Source organism: Capricornis sumatraensis, chromosome 17, assembly GCF_032405125.1.
Source record: "Capricornis sumatraensis isolate serow.1 chromosome 17, serow.2, whole genome shotgun sequence".
In the NCBI taxonomy this organism is placed as follows: Eukaryota; Metazoa; Chordata; class Mammalia; order Artiodactyla; family Bovidae; genus Capricornis; species Capricornis sumatraensis.
Genome location: NC_091085.1, coordinates 79,418,922 through 79,437,424, shown reverse-complemented (window position 1 = coordinate 79,437,424; position 18,503 = coordinate 79,418,922). Strand labels below are relative to the sequence as shown.

Here is an 18,503-nt window from a genome sequence, read left to right as displayed (position 1 = left end):
CTGGGCCTGCGCGGGGGCCGCGGGGCTGGGGTGAGCTGGCGGGTGCCATGGTCATCGGAGGGCCTGGGAGGTCTGAGAGCTGGTCATGCCTGCTTCTCGGTACTTTCCCTTCCCTCCCTGGTCCTCCCCTGTGGGCTCAGGGCCCGCAGTTCTGCCAGGCCTGGCAGGAAGCAGGGAGCCTGGGTCAGAGCCCGCACGCCCCGGAGAGGGAACTGGCTGCTTCCGGCCAGACTTGGATTAATGGCTTTTAATTTAGAATTTAATCAATGTTGGGTCTCTCCAGAGGGTTGCACGCTCTGTTCCCGCCATCACGTTCTCTGAGAGTGAGGTGGGCAGGGGGCCCGTGACGCCTCCCTGGGCCCCTGCCCTGGCCGCAGCCTGACTTGCTCTGCTCTGCCCGCAGCTGGCACCCCTGTCATGGAGGACTGCAGTGTGCGCTCAGCCGCCACCATCCTGGCCTCGGTGAGAGAGCAGGAGGCCCGCTTCGAGCTGCTGACGCGGGCGCTGGAGCAGGAGCGGCGCCATGTCGCCCTGCAGCTGGAGCGAGCCCAGCAGCCTGGCACAGGTGGCGGGCAGTCCCTGCCCATGGCCTGGCAACAGCTGGTTCTGCAGGTATTAGCCCCGGGACTCGGCCCAGCGGGAAGACAGTCACGGGACCCCGGCGGACCACAAGCCCGCAAGCATCCGCTTATTTTGAGGCCTCCTGGGGCCTCGGGAGGGAGAGGGAGTGGGTTCCGGCCCCCCTGGGTGTGCAGGACACCATGTGACAAGGGGTAGGACGTGGCCAGACTCTCAGAATGGCACTTTCCACCTGGGGGAGCCCCTGGGGCCCAGGCGGCTGGGCAGGGTCCACTCTGGGCGGCTCAGCACTCAGCCTGGGCACGCAGAGGGTTCGGCTTCCACGGAGTCCCCCTGCCTTTGCTGCTGCTGCGTCCGTCAGCGGGCCAGCTGCTGGAAAGGCTCAGGTAAGGCTGGGCTCTGCCTGCTGCCTGGAGCATGACGGCCACCGCCCCTGCCCAGCCCCAGGAGGAGTGAGTCTGGTCTGCTCCTGGCCTGAGAACTCTGAAGTGGGGATGGACAGTACAGTGCGGCCTCCTGGGCTCCTCCCCATGTGAGCTGTGTCCTACTGCCAAACCCACAAGTGGGGGCTGGCTCCTGGGGTGTCGGCGGAGGAGGGAACGCTTTGCCTGGAGGTCGCTGTGATGGGCTGAGGTGCAGGGCAGGGCGCTGGCAGGGTTCAGGGGAGCCAGACTCACGCTGGCAGAGTGGGGACCCGGGGCCCCTGTGGCTGGAGAGAGAAGGAGCAGAGTTCGGGTCTGGCCTGAGACTGGCCCAGCAGGCTCGGCTGCCCAGCCTGGGCATGTGGGACTCAGAAGCAGTGGCCCGTGGTCAGATGGGGGGCATGGCCAGTGACTTCCCCAAGCCTTGATGTCTTCATCTGATGGTGGGCAGTCCGCCATGTACAGCCCAGCTAGGTCCGTGGTCAGAGCCAAAGACACCTCTCCACAGACCGGACACGTCGGGCAGCTCTTTCCATGCTGGCTGGCGCTGACGTAGCTGCACAGTTGGCTCACAGAGGCTGGCGCTGAAGCCAAGTGGTCTAGGTACGAGGGCCACCCCGTGGCCCCCTGGACCCTGGCCGCTCCAGACAGGGAGGCCTGCACCCCCAGACGTGGGGAGCAACACAGCCGGCTGGGCCTCCTGGGGACAGCAGCAGCCCTCGACCCCAAGGTCACTCTTTGGGCGCTCTTTCCAGGCTCCAGTCCTCCCAGTCCGGAAAGGGCTCTGGCGTCCAGCCCAGAGGGTGCGCTGAGGGTCGACGACCCCGTGGGAAGACGTTCCCATAGCCCGGAGCTGCCCTGGCCTGAAAGGCCACCACCCTCCCCGGCCACTGCCCCTCCCACCCGGGGCCCTCCAGGCCTGCCCCTGGTATTCTGTCTCTTGGCAGGAGATGGTTTCTCAGGCTGAAATCAGACTAGCAGGACTGATGGGGACACTGAGGAAGCCAGGCCACATGCAGCCGGCTGGGCCTGGCGGCCTCCACACCACACCTGCTTCCCAGCCCCGTCTCAGCAGGAGGTGCCTGGTGAGCCAGCTGTGACCCTCAGCTGCCTGAACCCGGCCCTTGGAGTCAGAGCTCAGGTCTATGAAGCTTGGAAGCCGGTGGCCAGGCAGGCGGCTGGGGCTAGGGAGCCGAGGGGTGGGGGCTGCCGTGACCCCGAGGCTGTGCCGTAGCCCTGACTCCAGGCCTTTCATCGTCCAGCAGAAAGGGTCACCTCCTCCAGACACCTGGAGCAGGCTGGCTGGAGCAGGGCTGGCCCTCACCCAATGTGTGTGGCAGACCTGGCCAGCTGCAGGCCAGGCCGAGATGGGGGTGTGGCTGTGGCACTAGCAGACAGTGAAATTTGGGAGAAGGAACTACTCACACAGAAGCGTCCAGGTTCCCTCAGGGCAGTGGCCCCGTCTTCTGCTCCTGCCTCGCGTGGCTCCGAGTTACAGGGGCCAGTGGTGAGGAGCAACTCAAGGAAAACTGAGGCTTAGAAGGACATGCGGTGGACACCCAGAGAGCTTGAGCATGCTGGCTGCGTGGCCCGCGTGCTGGTGTGACTTGGCAGGGACAGGGGGTCTGGGGAGAAGTGGGTGGAAAGCAGAGAGCCCAAGCCAGGGCCCCTGTTGTGCCCAGCCCCCCGAACCTCCCCCGGGTCTGTGTTCCTATAGGGGGAGCCAGACTCCCGGGTGTGGCCTGCTGGGGGCGGAGAGTTCACCCCCAGACGGGTCAGAAGCCCTGATAACCGCCCCCCCAACTTAGTACATCAAAGGCGGGAGGAGAGGGTCTGAGGCCAGCTAGGCCCGCCAGCCTTCACCCAGCCACCCAACAGTGATGCTCCCTCCACCCTCTCACACAGCTCAGCGGCTGGGGAACCCAGAGCGGAGGACCTCAAGTCTCAGAGGCCTCCGGGCCACCTGCAGGGGTGGGGAGCACTTTCACTGGGAGCAAACCGAGGCCGGGGAAGGGCTCAGCGGGAAAATGCGAGCCCCGCGGCAGGGGCGTGGGGACCAGGAGCCCTGACCGGCCGCGGGGGCGGAGGGCGACCCCGGCCCGGCCCCGCCCCGCCACCCGCCGGGCGCCGCCCCGCCCGATTGGCTGCTCGCCGCCCCGCCCCAGTTTCGCTCCGCCCCACCCAGCTTGGCTCCGCCCGATTGGCCGCTCTCCTGGTCGCCCCGCCCCGCCCGTCGGCCGCTAGCCGCCGCTCTGCCAGGTCCGCCCGCCGGGAGCGAGTCCGCCGAGCCCGAGCCGAGCGGCCGAGGCACCGGAGCCGATCCCGGTCCAGCCGCCGCCGCCGCCGGCCCGCGCCCCCCGCGCCCGGCCCGATGCCGGCCGAACTCAGACAGGTTGGAAGGAACTTGGTCCCGGGCGGGGGCTCCGTCTCGGGGACCGGTGGCGGAGGGCGGGGCGCTGGCCCTCCGGGAGGACCCGCTTTTGTTTGTGGAGCCGCCGGCCGGAGGCAGCTATTGTCTGCGCCCCCGGGGCCGGGGCCGGGCGTGGGGGCTGAGTGGACGCACCGCCGCGGGTGCGGAGAGCGGGCCGGGGTTGGGGCCATGGAGGCGGGGGGCCGCGGGCGCACCCCGGCCAGCGACCCGGACAGGTGCCTGGGACAGGGTGGTGGGCAGGGCCTCCCGGAGTGGCACCTCTGCTGCAGGAGGGAGGCCGCGTGTGGAGAGGGCGGCGCGGCTAGGCCTCCCCCACGTTCCCAGGGCCCCGGCTCGGGGGCCGCGCAGGAGCTTCGGAATTCTAATGGAAGCCAGTCTGCCGCGGCAGCGCACGTGGATCGAGGGCTAGGGGCCTGCCCTGCCCACGTGCAGAGGCGGAGGGGGTGTCCTCCGAGCACCACCAGCACCGGGGAAGGCTGGTGGGTAGCCTGCACGCTTGCTCAGAGTGTGTGTGTGGGGGGTGGTGCACTTACAGGCACGGAAACTGAGGTAGAGGGGAGGGGCAAGAGGTGGGTCTGGACACCTGCCCAGCTGGACAGCTAGGTGCCTGCTGGCTCCAGAGACAGAGGGACCAGTTCAGGGGAGCTGAGGGCATCTGGGGCCACTTCATGTGGCTGATGGTTGTGGGCTGGGCTCGGGGAAGCTGGGTTAGGGGAAAGCCCCCCCTGCTGTCGCCCACAGGCTCGCTCCCCTAGTCTGCAGGGCGCCCACCGCCCTGTGTCCTTTGGTTACTTGGCCTGGGGCTGTGGAGTGCTGCTGTGGAGGGGTGAGCTCCCAGTCAGCCAGGCTGGGCCTGCCGCTCTGGGCAGCAAGGGAGAGGGTTTCTGTAGTGGCCAAGAACTTGCTCCCTGGGGGCAGAGGCTTGCTCGGCCTGGCCTAGACCCTACCAGGATGGCCACGCTGGGTGGGGGCTGGCGTTCCTCCCCCTTCCATTCACTCACGCAGCAGCCGTCTCGCACTCCTGGGCCTGGACACCGGCCGTAACGCGTCCCGTGTGTGCCCGTGGGGTCTTCAGGACGGACACTGAGTGCTCCTCTGGGGAAGGCAGGCTGGGGTGGATCCGCGCTCCTGGGACCCCTGTCCAGGCTCCCAGCTGGGCCTGCGCTTGCTTCCTGTGCCCTCCTGCCATTGCCGCTCGCGCCCCTAGAGGCTTCTCTGGGCTTTTGCCTTGTCCCCCAGGTCACCTTTCTATGCCCCGCACACCCTAGATCTGGTCACAAAGGCAGGACTGGCACTATCCCCCTGTCCCACAGCCTGGACACCTGGCTTCCTCCTGTTTCCGCGGGAGGAAGCTGAGCCCAGGTGTGTAGCCAGCCAGGGCCCTCTAGCTCTGGGCCCTGGGGACCCTCTTGAGAGCAGTGGGGTGCTGGTCACTCTGGCCCCTGGCTTGGCATCTTGGGCCAGGCCCTGTGCACAAGCTCCAGGAGCTCATGGGAAACCCCAGGCCTGGACACAGCCCCCTGCTGGGCTGGGCCCAGGGGCTGTGGACCCAGTCGCCATGGGTGGGAGGACCGTGGAGCTGATGTGGGCTCAGGGGAGAGGTGATGGGAGGCTGGAGAGTTATCCCAGCATGAGAGGCAGGGGTGGGGCCCGGGCCAGGATGGGGTGGAGAGGCGGTGGAGGGGACTGGCAGGATGGGGGTGGGGGGCTCTGTGTCTAGGGTATGAGGGAGGTCTGGGGCTGCAAGGCTGGGGGTCCCTGAAGCTCAGCTGGCTTGGGTAGGTGGACATGGGGCCCAGGGGCAGGGCCTGGAGCCAGACGGGGGTGCAGGCAGGCTGGTCCACAGCCTCTGGTGAGCACCAACCTTGTCCTGGAGGTCAGGCAGTGACCCCACGTCCTCACCCCAAAGCTGTTTCGGAGGCACCAGCCATGGGTTGAGCTCAGGCCCCCGTGGCCCCCAGGCCTTGGCTCCCCCACCTACCGGCTCCTACCTTCCCCGTGGTGGACGCCAGGGGTGCTGAGGGAGACTGGAGGCTCAGGAGGAAGGCGGGGGGTGGTATCATGGGGGTGTGAGTGATGGGTGCTCTCGGGAGAGCCCGGGATCCGGGCTGGGTGCTCTTGCACGCGCGTGTGAGTGCACGTGTGTCCAGGCCCCTGTCGGCATGTGTGTGCCCAGGCGTGGGTACGGGGGCCGGGCCTCCCCATGCTCCCTGGCTGACTCAGGCCGCTGCCTCCCTGCCCGCCGCTGCCTCCCTGCCCGCTGCCCCGGTGAAGTCATCGCCATTTTTAGCTCCCTGAGGTCACTTGCCAGCGGGGGCTCTCGGGGCCTCGGGATCCCGCTGCCAGGCTGCCCGGGCTGGTGTCAGTGGGAGCTGCCACGGGGCCGCCAGGCCTTCCTGGTCTCCTGGCTCCCCTGGACCCCACACCCTCGGCCCCCCACTGCACTGTGTCTGCAGGCTGGGCAGCCAGGCACCAGTGGCACTGAGACCCAAGGGGTGCACCCCCTGTGCCCTCCCAGAAGCCCGAGCCCAGTGGGGCGGGGCTTCTTCTGGGAGAGAGTTGACGTATGCGAATATACGAACACCTCCCCAGGGCCGTCCCACCACAGGTCCTGGACTCCCTGGCCTCCCTCCTCCCGGTGCCACAGCCTGTGGCCTTGCTGCCCGGCCCGGCCCGGCCCCTGGCCCCCCCCAGCCCCCAGAGCGCCCACTGCCTGACACACCCATGCCCCTCACTTGACTAGTGCAGATGTGGGGGCCAGGGGTGCTGAGGGTCTGTGGGTCACCCCTGCACCGCACTGGCTCCCCAGGGCCTTCAGACAAGAGCCAGGCCACTGCTGGGCCGACTGCCCGTGTCCCCATCCCAAGGCTCTATCTGCTTCTCTTCCTTGGGGGGCGGCCTCCCTCCTCTGGGCCGGGACCCCAGCAGGCATGCTACCTGTCCTCTAGGACCGTGGAGGTGCTGCAGCCCGCGAGGGGTGACGTGTGGATCCTGTTAGCAGCACACACGTCCTGCTCACGCTCTGCCCTCCGTTAGGCCTCAGCATCACTTTATAAAACCACACCTGTCCTCGGGGCCCTGCTTCTGGAGGAGGGGCGCGTTCCATGGCCCCTGGCACCGGAGCCCGCGGGCTGGTCCTCCAGGCTCCCCCTGGACCCCGAGGAGGCCCCGACCCCAGCGCTGTGTGCAGTTGGGGGACACGTGTTCCTTTAGGACGGTACCCCACCTGTCGGGCACGGGCCTGGCTGTGGAACAGGGCCCGGCCTCCTGCTGACCTGGGAGTGTGCGCCCCCGTGCCACCCACTAGGGCTTGGATCTCAGCGGCTGCCCCTCCTAGCCAGAAGCTGGTCCTGGGGTGCTGGTACAGGCAGGGGGAACCTCGTGCTGCTTGGCACAGCAGGGATCCGGCCCAGCCGTGCTGGGGGCTGGCCTGTCCTCTGTGAGCCTCAGTTTACCCTCAAGAAAGTCTGGCTTGCAGGCCCGTGGCCTTCAGAAGAGCCCCTGTTGCAGCGGTGTCTTGTCTGCGGAGATGTTGGCAAGGGGGGCCAAGAGCAAAGGGCCCAGCTGGGGAGACCGGGGCAGGGTGCGGGGAGAGGGTTAGGGTTAGGGTCTTGTCTGCGGAGATGTTGGCAAGGGGGGCAGAGAGCAAAGGGCCCGGCTGGGGACACTGGGGCAGGGTGCGGGGAGAGGACACCAGGGCTCCCTTCCGGGGTCGGCTGGGCCCCGCTGGCCCGGATCCAGCCTCTCTGGGCTTTGACCTGGCACCAGGTCTCGGGGAGCGGGCACCGGCCCCTAGCCCAAAGGAGGCCCTGCCCACACAGCATCCGGCCGGAAGCACCCAGGGTATTTTGTTGCTCCGGGTGCGCAGGGCTTTCTGGGAACTGGGTATTTCTGTCCTGTGAGGGCGTCCGCGGGCCCTGGGGGTGGCAGGAGCCTGGGTGTGGCCTCCGGGAGCCGGTGAATGGTGCCGAACCCTGCGCTCAGGGCTTCTGAGGTGGGCAGGGAGGTGACCCTGCCAGGGATCATGAGTGTCCCGCGGGCGTCTGGGCCTCCAGGAACAGCCGCACAGCCCCCAGGAGGGCCCCCCCCCCAGGCTGCCCAACGCGTGGGGAGCTGGGCTTTACCCACTTGCTTAGCCCTTGGGAGCCCCCGCTCTCCGGGAAGGGAGGGACCAGCCCGTCCGCTGTCAGAGGCAGGAACGTGCCGCCCCAGCTGAGATGGGCCTGGGGCGGGAGAGCGGGGAGGCGTCCGTGCCCAGGGATGGTGAGTTCGGGGCTGTCCTGCCGACACCTGCCCCCTCACCCAGGAGCAGAGCCCGGGCAGCCAGGCCTCGCTGGCCACAATGCCGGAGGCGCCCGAGGTGCTGGAGGAGACCGTGACGGTGGAGGAGGACCCGGGCACACCCACCTCCCACGTGTCCATCGTCACGTCCGAAGACGGCACCACGCGCCGCACGGAGACCAAGGTACGCGGCGCCTCGCCTCCTGCTTGGCCGCCCGGCGTAGGGCGCAGGGCCGAGCCGCCCTGGCCTCCCAGGCTGCGCGCCCACCGGCCGCCCCCTTGCCCACCAGGTCACCAAGACAGTCAAGACGGTGACCACGAGAACCCTGCGCCAGGTGCCCGTGGGCCCCGACGGCCTCCCCCTGCTGGACGGCGGGCCCCCGCTGGGCCCCTTCACCGACGGCCCCCTGGACCGGCACTTCCTGCTGCGCGGGGGCGGCCCGGCGGCCACGGTCTCCCGCACCTGCCTCGGCGGAGGCGGCGGCGGCTTTCCCGAGGAGCCCCGCGACGTCCCCGGCTACGGAAGCCTGTCTCGAGGGCTGGGCGTCCGGCCCCCACGCGGAGGACCCCCGGGCCCGGGCCCGGGCGATGGCTGCTTCACCCTGCCCGGCCGGCGGGAGGCCTTCCCCGCGGGGCCGGTGCTGGAGCCGGGGCTGCCGGCCGGCCGCTCGCAACCCGAGCGGTTCCAGGCAGAGCCATACGGCTTGGAGGACGACGCTCGCAGCCTGGCCGCCGATGAAGAAGGGGCGCCGGAGCTGGAGCCGGAGTATGGCACCGCCGCGCGGAGGAGGCCGGACTGTGGGCGGGGCCTGCGCGCCAGGTGAGCCCTGTGCCCTGCCGCCACCTCCGAGAAGTCCGCCCTGCGCCCCCTGCCAGGGTACCGCCTGGGCAGTCTCGCTGCGGGATCGGCCTTGGCTCTTCTCGGGGACAGCGTCAAAGGCGGGCTCAGGCCTGGGGGGCTGCACTGGGTCCCTTCGTGCGGGTCTGGAGCCAGAGAAGCTGGTGACGCACCGGCACCTCCCGCCCCGCTCCAGCTAGATGGCCCCGGAGACACGAACTCAGGGCGTCTGTCTGAGCTTGGGCCAGACCCCTTCCCGTGCACAGGGGTGCCCAGAACCCAAGCCCCGGCCCTTCCCTTCCCGCCGGCACCTCTGGTTCTGTCTCTCTGCTCTCAGCGTCTCCATCTGCGAGTGGGAACATGCCCACAGGCGAGACACTTGCCCAGCCGCAGCCCTTCACCTGGAAGGGGGTTGGACATCTGCCCCGGGCCTGGTGGCCCCTCACGTGGTCCTACCAGCAAGGCTGTGTGCAGGGGGTGCACGTGGGCCTCACGGGAGGTGGGACCCCATCCTGGTGTTTCACAGAAACATTCAGCTGGGAGGTGAGGGTCTGCCTGGTGGCGGAAGTAAGCAACTCCCCCGGTGTGGGGACAACCTGCCAGACAGCCAGTGTGATTGCTTAGGGGCAAGGCCGCAGCCTCGAGGGGATGGTCACGCGCGTGCTCACTCGCCCAGGGCCTACGAGGACGTGGCAGACGACGGCTGCGAGCTGATGGAGGAGCGACCGGCCACCGCGGCGCCCCTGGCGCAGCCGGAACGCGGCAGCCTGGGCAGCCTGGAGCGGGCGGCGCGGCGCTCGCCCTCCGCGGACAGTGCCCGCAAGGAGCCGCGCTGGCGGGACCCCGAGCTGCCTGAGGTGCTTGCCATGCTGCGGCACCCGGTGGACCCCGTGAAGGCCAACGCGGCCGCCTACCTGCAGCACCTGTGCTTCGAGAACGAGGCCGTCAAGAGGCGCGTGCGGCAGCTGCGGGGGCTGCCGCTGCTCGTGGCCCTGCTGGACCACCCGCGCGCGGAGGTGCGGCGCCGGGCCTGCGGGGCGCTGCGGAACCTCTCCTACGGCCGGGACGCGGACAACAAGGCCGCCATCCGGGACTGCGGCGGAGTGCCCGCCCTGGTGCGCCTGCTGCGGGCCGCGCGGGACAGCGAAGTCCGCGAGCTCGTCACAGGTGAGGCGCCCGCCCCGCCTCCCAGCTCCGGTGTGCCCACCACGACTCCTCCGGACCTCCCTCCCTGGTCCTCCAGGGAAGGGGTGGGCCTGTGGCTGGGTGCAGGTCGCTTGACGACCACCTCTTGGCCCTAGAGCACAGTCCCAGCTGCCTGGGTGGCTGGGAAGGGGAGCACCTGCTAGCCCCTCCGGTGTCCCAGCCCCTGGGGGCTCCGTCCCCTCCCCCCTACGCCAGAGTGCCCACAGCCTCTCACCATGGCTGGTGTGGGCTGAGCTGAGCGAGGAGGGGCTCCCTGAGCGGGCCCTCTGGGGAGGAAGGGCGGACAGAGCCTGCGGTCAGCCCAGGCGGGTTGATGGTGCCCGCAGGCACGCTCTGGAACCTGTCATCCTACGAGCCCCTGAAGATGGCCATCATCGACCATGGCCTGCAGACGCTGACCCACGAGGTCATCGTGCCGAACTCGGGCTGGGAGCCGGAGCCCAATGAGGACTCCAAGCCACGGGACGCCGAATGGACGACCGTCTTCAAGAACACGTCAGGCTGCCTGAGGTGCGGGCCCTCAAGGCTGCTGGGCGCTTCCCTGCCCAGGAGATGGGAGCTGGGCGCCCAGCTAGCCTGTGCCCCGGCGACATCCTCGTGTCCCGGATGACGTGCAAGGTGGCTGGCCACCCAGGCCTTGGTCTCAGAGCTGGTGACAGCGCCTGTCTGGGTCCGAGAGTGGGCCTGCTCTGCACGTCTGTGTCCCTCCACGTAGCCCTGCCACAGCCAGGCGGCGAGCTGGGACTCGCAGATCCAGGTCCCCTTGGTCCTGCCTGTCCGTCGGGGTAACCCCGTGAGGTCCCTGAGAGGTAGAGCCCTGAGCTGCACAGACTCAGGCCTCTGGGAGTCAGAGGAGCCCCCCACCCCACGTGGGTGCAGGCAGGCCCCCGGCCCAGGTCCCGCGGTCTGCCATTCACTGCCAGGCTCCCTCGTCTGCTGGCAGACCTGACTGTGTGGGGGCAGTTCTGCAGACAAGACCCCAGGGCTGGGGGGAGAGTCCCCACAGGAGCCGGCCCACAGGCTCGCTCTCGGCCTCCCAGGAACGTGAGCTCGGATGGCGCAGAGGCCCGACGGCGGCTCCGCGAATGTGAGGGGCTGGTGGATGCCCTGCTGCACGCCCTGCAGTCGGCCGTGGGCAGGAAGGACACGGACAACAAGGTAGGGAGGGAGCCCCAGGAAGGGCCGGACTTGCAGCCCTCACAACGGGCTGGGGTCTGAACAGGAGCCTGGAGCAGTCGGGCAGCAGGGGCTGCACACGTGGCCCACGACTGGGAGGTGCTCCCCTCCCCTCAGACGTGTCCCTGGGCCTCACCCCAGTGGGCCCCAGCCCTTCCCACCTTCATGGGCCGCGGCGTGCCCGCGGGGGGTCAGCGCCCCGTGCCCCCTCTCCCCACAGTCGGTGGAGAACTGCGTGTGCATCGTCCGGAACCTCTCCTACCACGTGCATAAGGAGGTGCCGGGGGCCGAAAGGTACCAGGAGGCCGAGCCCGGGCCCCCGGGTGGTTCCGGGAGCGCCCAGCGCCGGAGCAGGGGGGACGCCGGCTGCTTCGGTGGCAAGAAGGCCAAAGGTGTGTGGGCAGCACCAGGGTTTGGCTCTCGGATCCCAGCCCCACCCAGCTGAAGGCCCTCCACGCCCACGGGGGTCACAGTCAGGGAGCCAAGCGGGGCACCCAGGGGCAGGCAGGAAGGAACCGGTGCGGTGGTCTCCTTTTGTGCCCAGACCCAGACCTTCAGCTCCAGGAAGGGTTCTGGGGGCTCACGTTTAGACATCACCGCCTTCCGGCGTTGGCAGGGAGCCCGAGGGCCCCAGGGTGGGTAGCACCCACCCGCCTCACTCCATCCCCGCCTCTGGTGCGGCTGCCGGGGGTCTGTGCCGACCTCGCCCACCCACCGCGTGGCCTTTCCTGACCCCGTCGCCCGTGGGGTCACTCCCCCAGGAGTGGTCGGGCTGAGACTCCCCGGCCCCCGCCCGACCCTGGGTGGGGCGTGGGGTGCTGCCCGCTCAGGCTCCTCTCCTCTCTCCCGTGCTTCCTCGGCCGCCCAGAAGAGTGGTTCCATCAAGGTGAGTCCCTGCTCGGCCCGCATGCAGGCCTGGCGGGCGCAGTGGGTACCGGGGACCCCCCATCGCTCAGGCAGCCGTCTCCATGACAACCGCAGGACCTGCGTCTGCAGGAAGGCCCCTCCCTTCTCCGGGCAGCCATCTCCATGACAATGGCAGGAATGTCGGCCTGGGGCTGGTTGGGAGGCTGAGGGGCTGTCCCTCCGTGAAACCTCAGCCGCAGCCCTGGGTGGGGGGAGCCTAGGGTGGACAGGGCCGAGCACGTCCATCCCCAGGGCCCTGGGGAGAGAGTCTGCCCTCCAACGGAGCAGCTGAGGTGTGGTGCAGACAGAGGGAGCACCCCAAGGCCCGAGGAGGCTGGGCAGAGCTGGGCCTGGCCGTCTGATCTCAGCTCTGCCTTCCACGAGGAAGGGGTTCCTGTCTGGGTGGAGGGGCTGGGAGGTGGTGAACTGGCCCTCGGCTGGCAGGTTCGGGGGGCGTCTCCTGGCCCCCAGAGCCCAGGGCTGGGCCCGGCCACCGTGAGTGACATTGTTGGCCCCAGGCCTGCTGCACCACAGCCGGGCACGCCCTGCCCCTGCCAGGCCTCACTGCCCAGCCTGGGCTGCTGGCCCCTCAGTTCATGCCCTGGGACCCCAAGGAGGCTGCGGGGTGATCTGAAGCGCGGCTCCCAGCACCCAGTGGGAGACGAGTGCTGGCCACCACAGCACTCTGGGCCAGCGTGTCTGCCTGAGCTCAGGACGGCACCCTGCTCCCAGCCTCCTGGTGCCCGTCTCTGACGTGGGGGTGTCTTCTGGGCCCCACCTGATGCACGCCTGCGCCCTGCAGGCTCCATCTCACCCTCCACTGCCCTTTTGTTCCAGGGAAGCGGGATGGGGAGATGGACCAGAACTCGGACACCCTGGACCTGCCCAAGCGCACTGAGGCTGCCAAGGGTGAGTGCAGGGAGGCGGATGCCAGGCCGGTCCAGCTCTGTGCCACCAAGCTGGCCTGAAGGGCCTTGGGGGCCAGTGGGGAAACTGAGGCCCACAGGGGTGGGGCTCCCAGAGGACTGTGCCAGCTTCTGGCCATCTGCTCAGATATGGGAATCAGGGTCTGTGCCAAGGTAACTTCGGGCAGGTATGGGGGTAGAGACACGGAGGAGCGGGTGGGGATGGCAGCAAGGGTCTTCAGCGAAGGGCAGGGCTAACCGGCAAGGGTGCCTGTGCCAGCTGAGCCACCCAGGGGTGTGGTCAGGCCCAGTTCCGAGGCTGGTCCAGAGTGCCCTGGCGCGTTGGGGCAGGATCGGGGGCGGGGGGGGGGGGGTGATGACATGCAGGATGAGGGACGGGGGACGGAGGTGATGCCCAGGGACACAGGCCGCAGTGTGGGGCAGACCTGGAGCACGGTGGAGCGACTCTGCTGCGGGGCTGGAGCCTCCATTGAGGCCGGGCCAGGAGGAGTTGAGCGGCTGCGGCTTGGAGGGAGGGCCTCTAACATAGGATGCAAGGGTGGGGGCTATTGCTAGGTATCTGAGTCCTGTTGCTAGGGGAGCAGTCCTGGCTGCTGCCCACGCCCCACCCCCCTAAGCCGGGTCCGTGACCTCTCCCAGTCTCCGTTGCTTCCCCTGTGAAATGGGAAGGCTTTTCCTCTCCCGCAGCTAAGGGGTGAACACGTGGGTGCGGAACGTCCCCGTGACGTCATAGCCGCCCTGGGCCCCGGCTTCGCTGCCCCGGGAGCGCCGAGGAGGGGGAGGGTGACGGGGCGGCACGCGTGACCGCGGCGGGGGCACTCCGTGCCCAGGCTTCGAGCTGCTGTACCAGCCCGAGGTGGTGCGTCTGTACCTGTCCCTCCTGACGGAGAGCCGCAACTTCAACACCCTGGAGGCCGCGGCCGGCGCCCTGCAGAACCTCAGCGCCGGGAACTGGGTGGTGAGAGGCCCCGCGGGGCAGGGAGGCTTCAGGGTGGAGCTGCTGGGGCGGGCTTTGTCCGCAGCGGGAGGGCGGTCCGGCTCGAAGGGGCGGTCAGGGCGCCGCTGGCCGCGCGACACCGCCCCAACTGAGCACGCCGCCCCCCCGCCGCAGTGGGCCACGCACATCCGCGCCGCGGTGCGCAAGGAGCGCGGGCTGCCGGTGCTCGTGGAGCTGCTGCAGTCGGAGACCGACAAGGTGGTGCGCGCCGTCGCCATTGCCCTGCGCAACCTCTCGCTCGACCGGCGCAACAAGGACCTTATCGGTGAGCGTGGGCACGGGGGTCTGGGGCCCGGGTCCCCCAACCCCGCCGGTGCGGCCTCACCGACCCTCGCCCGCTGCCCGCCGCCTGCAGGGAGCTACGCCATGGCCGAGCTCGTGCGAAACGTGCGCAGCGCGCAGGCGCCCACCCGGCCCGGTGCCCGCCTGGAGGAGGATACAGTGGTGGCCGTGCTCAACACCATCCACGAGATCGTGTCCGACAGTCTGGACAACGCGCGCTCGCTGCTGCAAGCTCGCGGCGTGCCCGCGCTGGTGGCACTGGGCGCCTCCAGGTGGGTGCAGGCGCGGCCGCCGGAGGGGCGGGGCGGGGCCTGGGTGGGTGGAGCGGGATGGGGCCCCCGGGTGGGTGGGCGGGGCCTCGCGTGGGCGGGGTTGGGGGCGCCCAGGTGGGTGGGCGGGGCCTGTGGGGGCGGAGCGGGAGAGTGCCGTGGGGGCGGGGCCTATGGCAGCGAAGTAGGAGGGGCCAGGTGGGTGGGCGGGGTGGGGCGGTCCGGGCAGAAACTGATCCCGCCTGGGCCGCAGCCAATCGGTGCGCGAGGCGAAGGCAGCGTCGCACGTGCTGCAGACGGTGTGGAGCTACAAGGAGCTGCGAAGCACCCTGCAGAAGGACGGCTGGAGCAAGGCGCGCTTCCAGGTTAGGCCCGCCCGCCCCTTCCTCTCATTTCGCCAGGCCGGGTCTCCCGTGGCAGCGCCCCGACCCAGGCCGTCTGGTATGTGTTCTCCCGCCGCAGTCAGCCGCTGCTAATGCCAGAGGCCCCAAGGCAGCCTCGAGTCCGGGAGGCTTGGACGACAGCACGCTGCCGCTGGTGGAAAAGAGCCTGGGTGAGTATGGGGCCGGAGCCCATCCCGAGGTTCAGCTGTGCCCCTCCTCCCGGCCGAGGGCTGCAGGGAGGTGGGCCTTCCTCCGGGAGGGTGGCCCCCACTCCTCTCGCACCCCCGACCCCCAGGGCGTTCACCTTGGCACCCAGTCGGGGGCAGCTTTGCCAGGGAGCAGATGTTGGTGACAGGGTACCCAGAGAGGCTGAGGCCAGGCCTGGGCCCCCGACACCACCTGCAGCCAGCCACCCGCCCGCTCATGCCTTGCAGACGGTGAGAAGCCAGGCGGCCAGGACATGACCCCCATGGAGGCACTTGGCCCAGGTGCGGGCAGGTGCAGGCTGCTTGCTCCCTGTGTGGGGAGGGCCTTCCAAGGAGGTGTGGTTAGAAAAGTGGTTTGGTTTAGGGGTGCTCAGGGAGCGAGGGGCGGGGCAGCCAGGGAGGGGTCACTGTCCAGCCAAACTGTTTGGTCTGCCACTTGAGGGGCAGCTGGAGGGCTCTGAGCTGGGCGCCGGGGGGCCAGCAGGGGGAGTGGGGACAGGTGAGAAGACCCGGCTCGGCATAGTCCAGGCAGATGCTCTCCCCGGACACACGCTTGGCGCTGAGGGACAGCCACACCTTGGTGCCTGCCTCAGGGTCCTCTCTGCTTCTGCCCAGCAGACGGCTACTCCACCATGGACAGGCGGGAGTGCCGGGCTCGAGGCAGTGACCCCGCGGGGGAGGCCTCTGAGAAGGAGCCGTTGAAAGTGAGTTGCCTTGGGCAGGTGTCTGGAGAGGTGGCGTGTCCGGGGGGCAGGGCTGTGGCTCTCCTGCCTGGGGAACCGTCGCACACGCCAGGAGGGCAGCCCGGTTCCAGGCTGCATCCGCACGCTCCCTGCTCGGTCCCGCCCCCACAGCAGCCCTGCCGCCTGCTCTGCGCCCGCTCCTGTGTCCCCCAGCCCCGCTGGTGCTCAGCCCTCCTCTGGCACACACCCCTGCCCTGCTGACCTGCCCAGCTCCCACCCGCTTGCTCACACTAACCTGCTGCGTTCTGCCTCTAACGCCCGCCTGCCCGCTGCAGCCCGACCCCAGCAGGAAGGCTCCTCCGCCCGGGCCCAGCAGGCCTGCGGTCAGGCTGGTGGACGCTGTGGGGGACGCCAGGCCTCAGCCTGTCGACTCCTGGGTCTAGCTTGCATGCCTGGTACGTCCCCTCTGGGTTCTGCGTCGGGGTGGGGCCTCCCCGCGCCCCTGCCTGCCTGCCCTGCTGTCCCTGCACGCTTCCTGCAGGGCCGCCCGAGCTTCGCGGAGGGAAGCCCAGGTCGGGGGAGGGTAGGGGCCTGGGCCATCGGAACCTGGTCACAGGGCGAGAGCGGGGCTGATCCTCCAAACCTTCCAACACCCCGGCGCAGGGCCCCCCAAGACCCACCTTCCCTCAGCGACCATCATCAGGCCTGCTCAGGCGTCCCTTTTCCGCCCACAGGGCCTGGGCCTGGCCGTTTGCTCTTAGGGTCTGACCTCTGAAGAGACCGCAGGAAGGAGCCTCTGGGCGCCCGTGCAGAGCCTGCTGCGGAGCTGGGAGCCCTCTGGCGGCAGGGTGGGCGGCACCCCCCCCCCCCCAGCCCTGGCTCCCTGCTCCTAACTCCCAGGCGAGTTAGCTTCCTGACATGGTGCTGTGGTGCAGCGCGCGCCTGGGAGACCCAGGCCAGGGTGCCCAGCATTGCTCTGGGGCCAGCGGGGCCCCCCGAGGAGCACGGACGGGCGAGGAGGGGGCTCGGCAGGGAGTCTGGCCCCAAGGCTGTAGGGGCTTCCCTGGGCCCTGAGCGGGGGCGGTGCCGGGGGACAGTCCCAGAGACCCTGGAGGCAGCGAGCAGGGTGTGCCCTGCCTGCTGCCCGCAGCGCCGGGAGCCCCTCCCTGGGCACTGTGGCCCTCGAGTAGCGCCTCTGGGACTGGCCTTTGGCGGCAGTGGAGGACCGCTGTTGAGTGCCTGCTGTTTGCGACTTAAAAACCAGAGAAACACTGATAAAAAGCATCAATAACAAAACCAAACTAAGACAGTATTGGTAAACATCTAAATTTTTGTAAGAAAAATTAAAGACTATAACCAGCAACAAAGGGACTTGCCGTGTCTGTCTCCACAAGCCCCTCCCCTGTCGTCTGCTGGGTGGGCCGCTGCATCCGGGCCCCTGGGACGTGCCCCCCACGCGGCCCCTTTCTACACACAGAGGCACAGGGTCGACCCTGGGTGGTTAGTGGGGCCCCGAGGTCTGTGGCTGGTCTTGGGCACAGGTGGGCTTGGCTAGAAGGGGTGATCTCGGGGTGAAGGACCCAGGAGAGCCTCCGAGGTAGCTGGAGGTCCAGCCAGCCGCTTGAGGGCCTTGGGGCTGGAAGGCCAGCGCTGGGGCTGGGGGGGGGCCTGTGAATGTGAGTGGGCGCCGGCCGGTCGCATCATCACAAGCAGCCGGGTCGCCACAGAAGCACCTCAGCTGTTCCAACGGTGCTGTCTCACCCCAGACCAGGCCGAACAGGATGGGGACGTGGTGCGCCCAGAGCCACACCAGGCCCAAGGCCAGGTGCTCGGCATTCCGCACCTGACCCAGCACTCCGCACCTGACCCAGCACTGCTTGCTTAGAGTGGCCTGCGGGCCGCCCAGGGTCCCGGAGGCGCTCAGCCCCGCCCGCAGACATCCCTGTGGGGCTGAGCCGGTCGGCTGGTCTGCAAAGGCTGAGGGGAGCGGTGGGTGTCTGGTGCGAAGCTGGGGCGTGGGGGGAAGACTCGGGTCCTCTCTCCCCTAAAGAATCAGGTCCTCAGTTTCTACCTCAGTCTTCTAAACAGGGTGTTCCTCTGTGAGATTGGTAGTGGCTGATTGTAGAAAAGTTGCATTTCATTCTTAAAAGGAGGCGAAAGGAAGTGGGTATGTTTTGGGGGCAGGGGGGTCGGTGGTGATCACCGAGGCACTGCTGCCACCTGGTGACGGCAGGGCGCAGGTGCAGGCGGCGCGAGTGCGGCCCGCCCGGAGTGCTGATTGGAGAGAGGGAGGGAGAGGGAGGGGGGGAGAGAGGGTGGAGGGAGGGAGGGAGAGGGGGGAGGGAGAGAGGGGGGAGGGAGGGAGGGGGCAGAGAGAGAGGGGGGAGGGAGGGAGGGGGCAGGGAGGGAGGGGGCAGGGAGAGAGGGGGGAGGGAGGGAGGGGGCAGGGAGGGAGGGGGGAGGGAGGGAGGGGCCAGGGAGAGAGGGGGGAGGGAGGGAGGGGGCAGGGAGAGAGGGGGGAGGGAGGGGGGGAGAGAGGGTGGAGGGAGGGAGGGGGGAGGGAGGGAGGGAGAGGGGGGAGGGAGAGGGGGGAGGGAGGGGGCAGAGAGAGGGGGGAGGGAGGGAGGGGGCAGAGAGAGGGGGGAGGGAGGGAGGGGGCAGAGAGAGGGGGGAGGGAGGGAGGGGGCAGAGAGAGGGGGGAGGGAGGGAGGGGGCAGAGAGAGGCGGGAGGGAGGGAGGGGGGAGAAGAGAGGCAGGGAGAGAGGGAGGGAGAGGGAGGTGGGGAGAGAGGGGGAGGGAGGGAGAGGGGAGGGAGGGAGGGGGGAGGGAGGGGACAGAGAGAGGGGGGAAGGAGGGAGGGGGCAGAGAGAGAGGGGGGAGGGAGGGAGGGGGCAGAGAGAGGGGGGAGGGGGAGAGAG

General features: G+C 69.3%; 1 protein-coding gene across 2 annotated transcripts; it reads left to right on the top strand.

Moving 5' to 3' along the window:
- Nucleotides 1-417: 417 nt before the first annotated feature.
- On the top strand, nucleotides 418-16,933 carry ARVCF (ARVCF delta catenin family member). 2 transcript variants are annotated; one of them, XM_068990231.1, is made up of 18 exons: nucleotides 418-612; nucleotides 7,739-7,897; nucleotides 8,004-8,533; nucleotides 9,228-9,718; nucleotides 10,084-10,267; nucleotides 10,798-10,915; nucleotides 11,154-11,325; nucleotides 11,802-11,819; nucleotides 12,677-12,748; nucleotides 13,596-13,723; nucleotides 13,877-14,027; nucleotides 14,118-14,316; nucleotides 14,567-14,678; nucleotides 14,776-14,866; nucleotides 15,131-15,184; nucleotides 15,521-15,606; nucleotides 15,921-16,040; nucleotides 16,320-16,933. In XM_068990231.1, the coding sequence occupies exons 1-17, from the start codon at nucleotides 418-420 to the stop codon at nucleotides 16,026-16,028; spliced, it is 2,868 nt and encodes a 955-aa protein (XP_068846332.1). In that variant the 3' UTR covers nucleotides 16,029-16,040; nucleotides 16,320-16,933. The 2 variants fall into 2 exon arrangements, with proteins under 2 accessions (XP_068846332.1, XP_068846333.1); XM_068990232.1 differs by lacking the exons at nucleotides 418-612; nucleotides 11,802-11,819; nucleotides 15,921-16,040 and adding an exon at nucleotides 3,373-3,393.
- The last annotated feature ends 1,570 nt before the right edge of the window (nucleotides 16,934-18,503 follow it).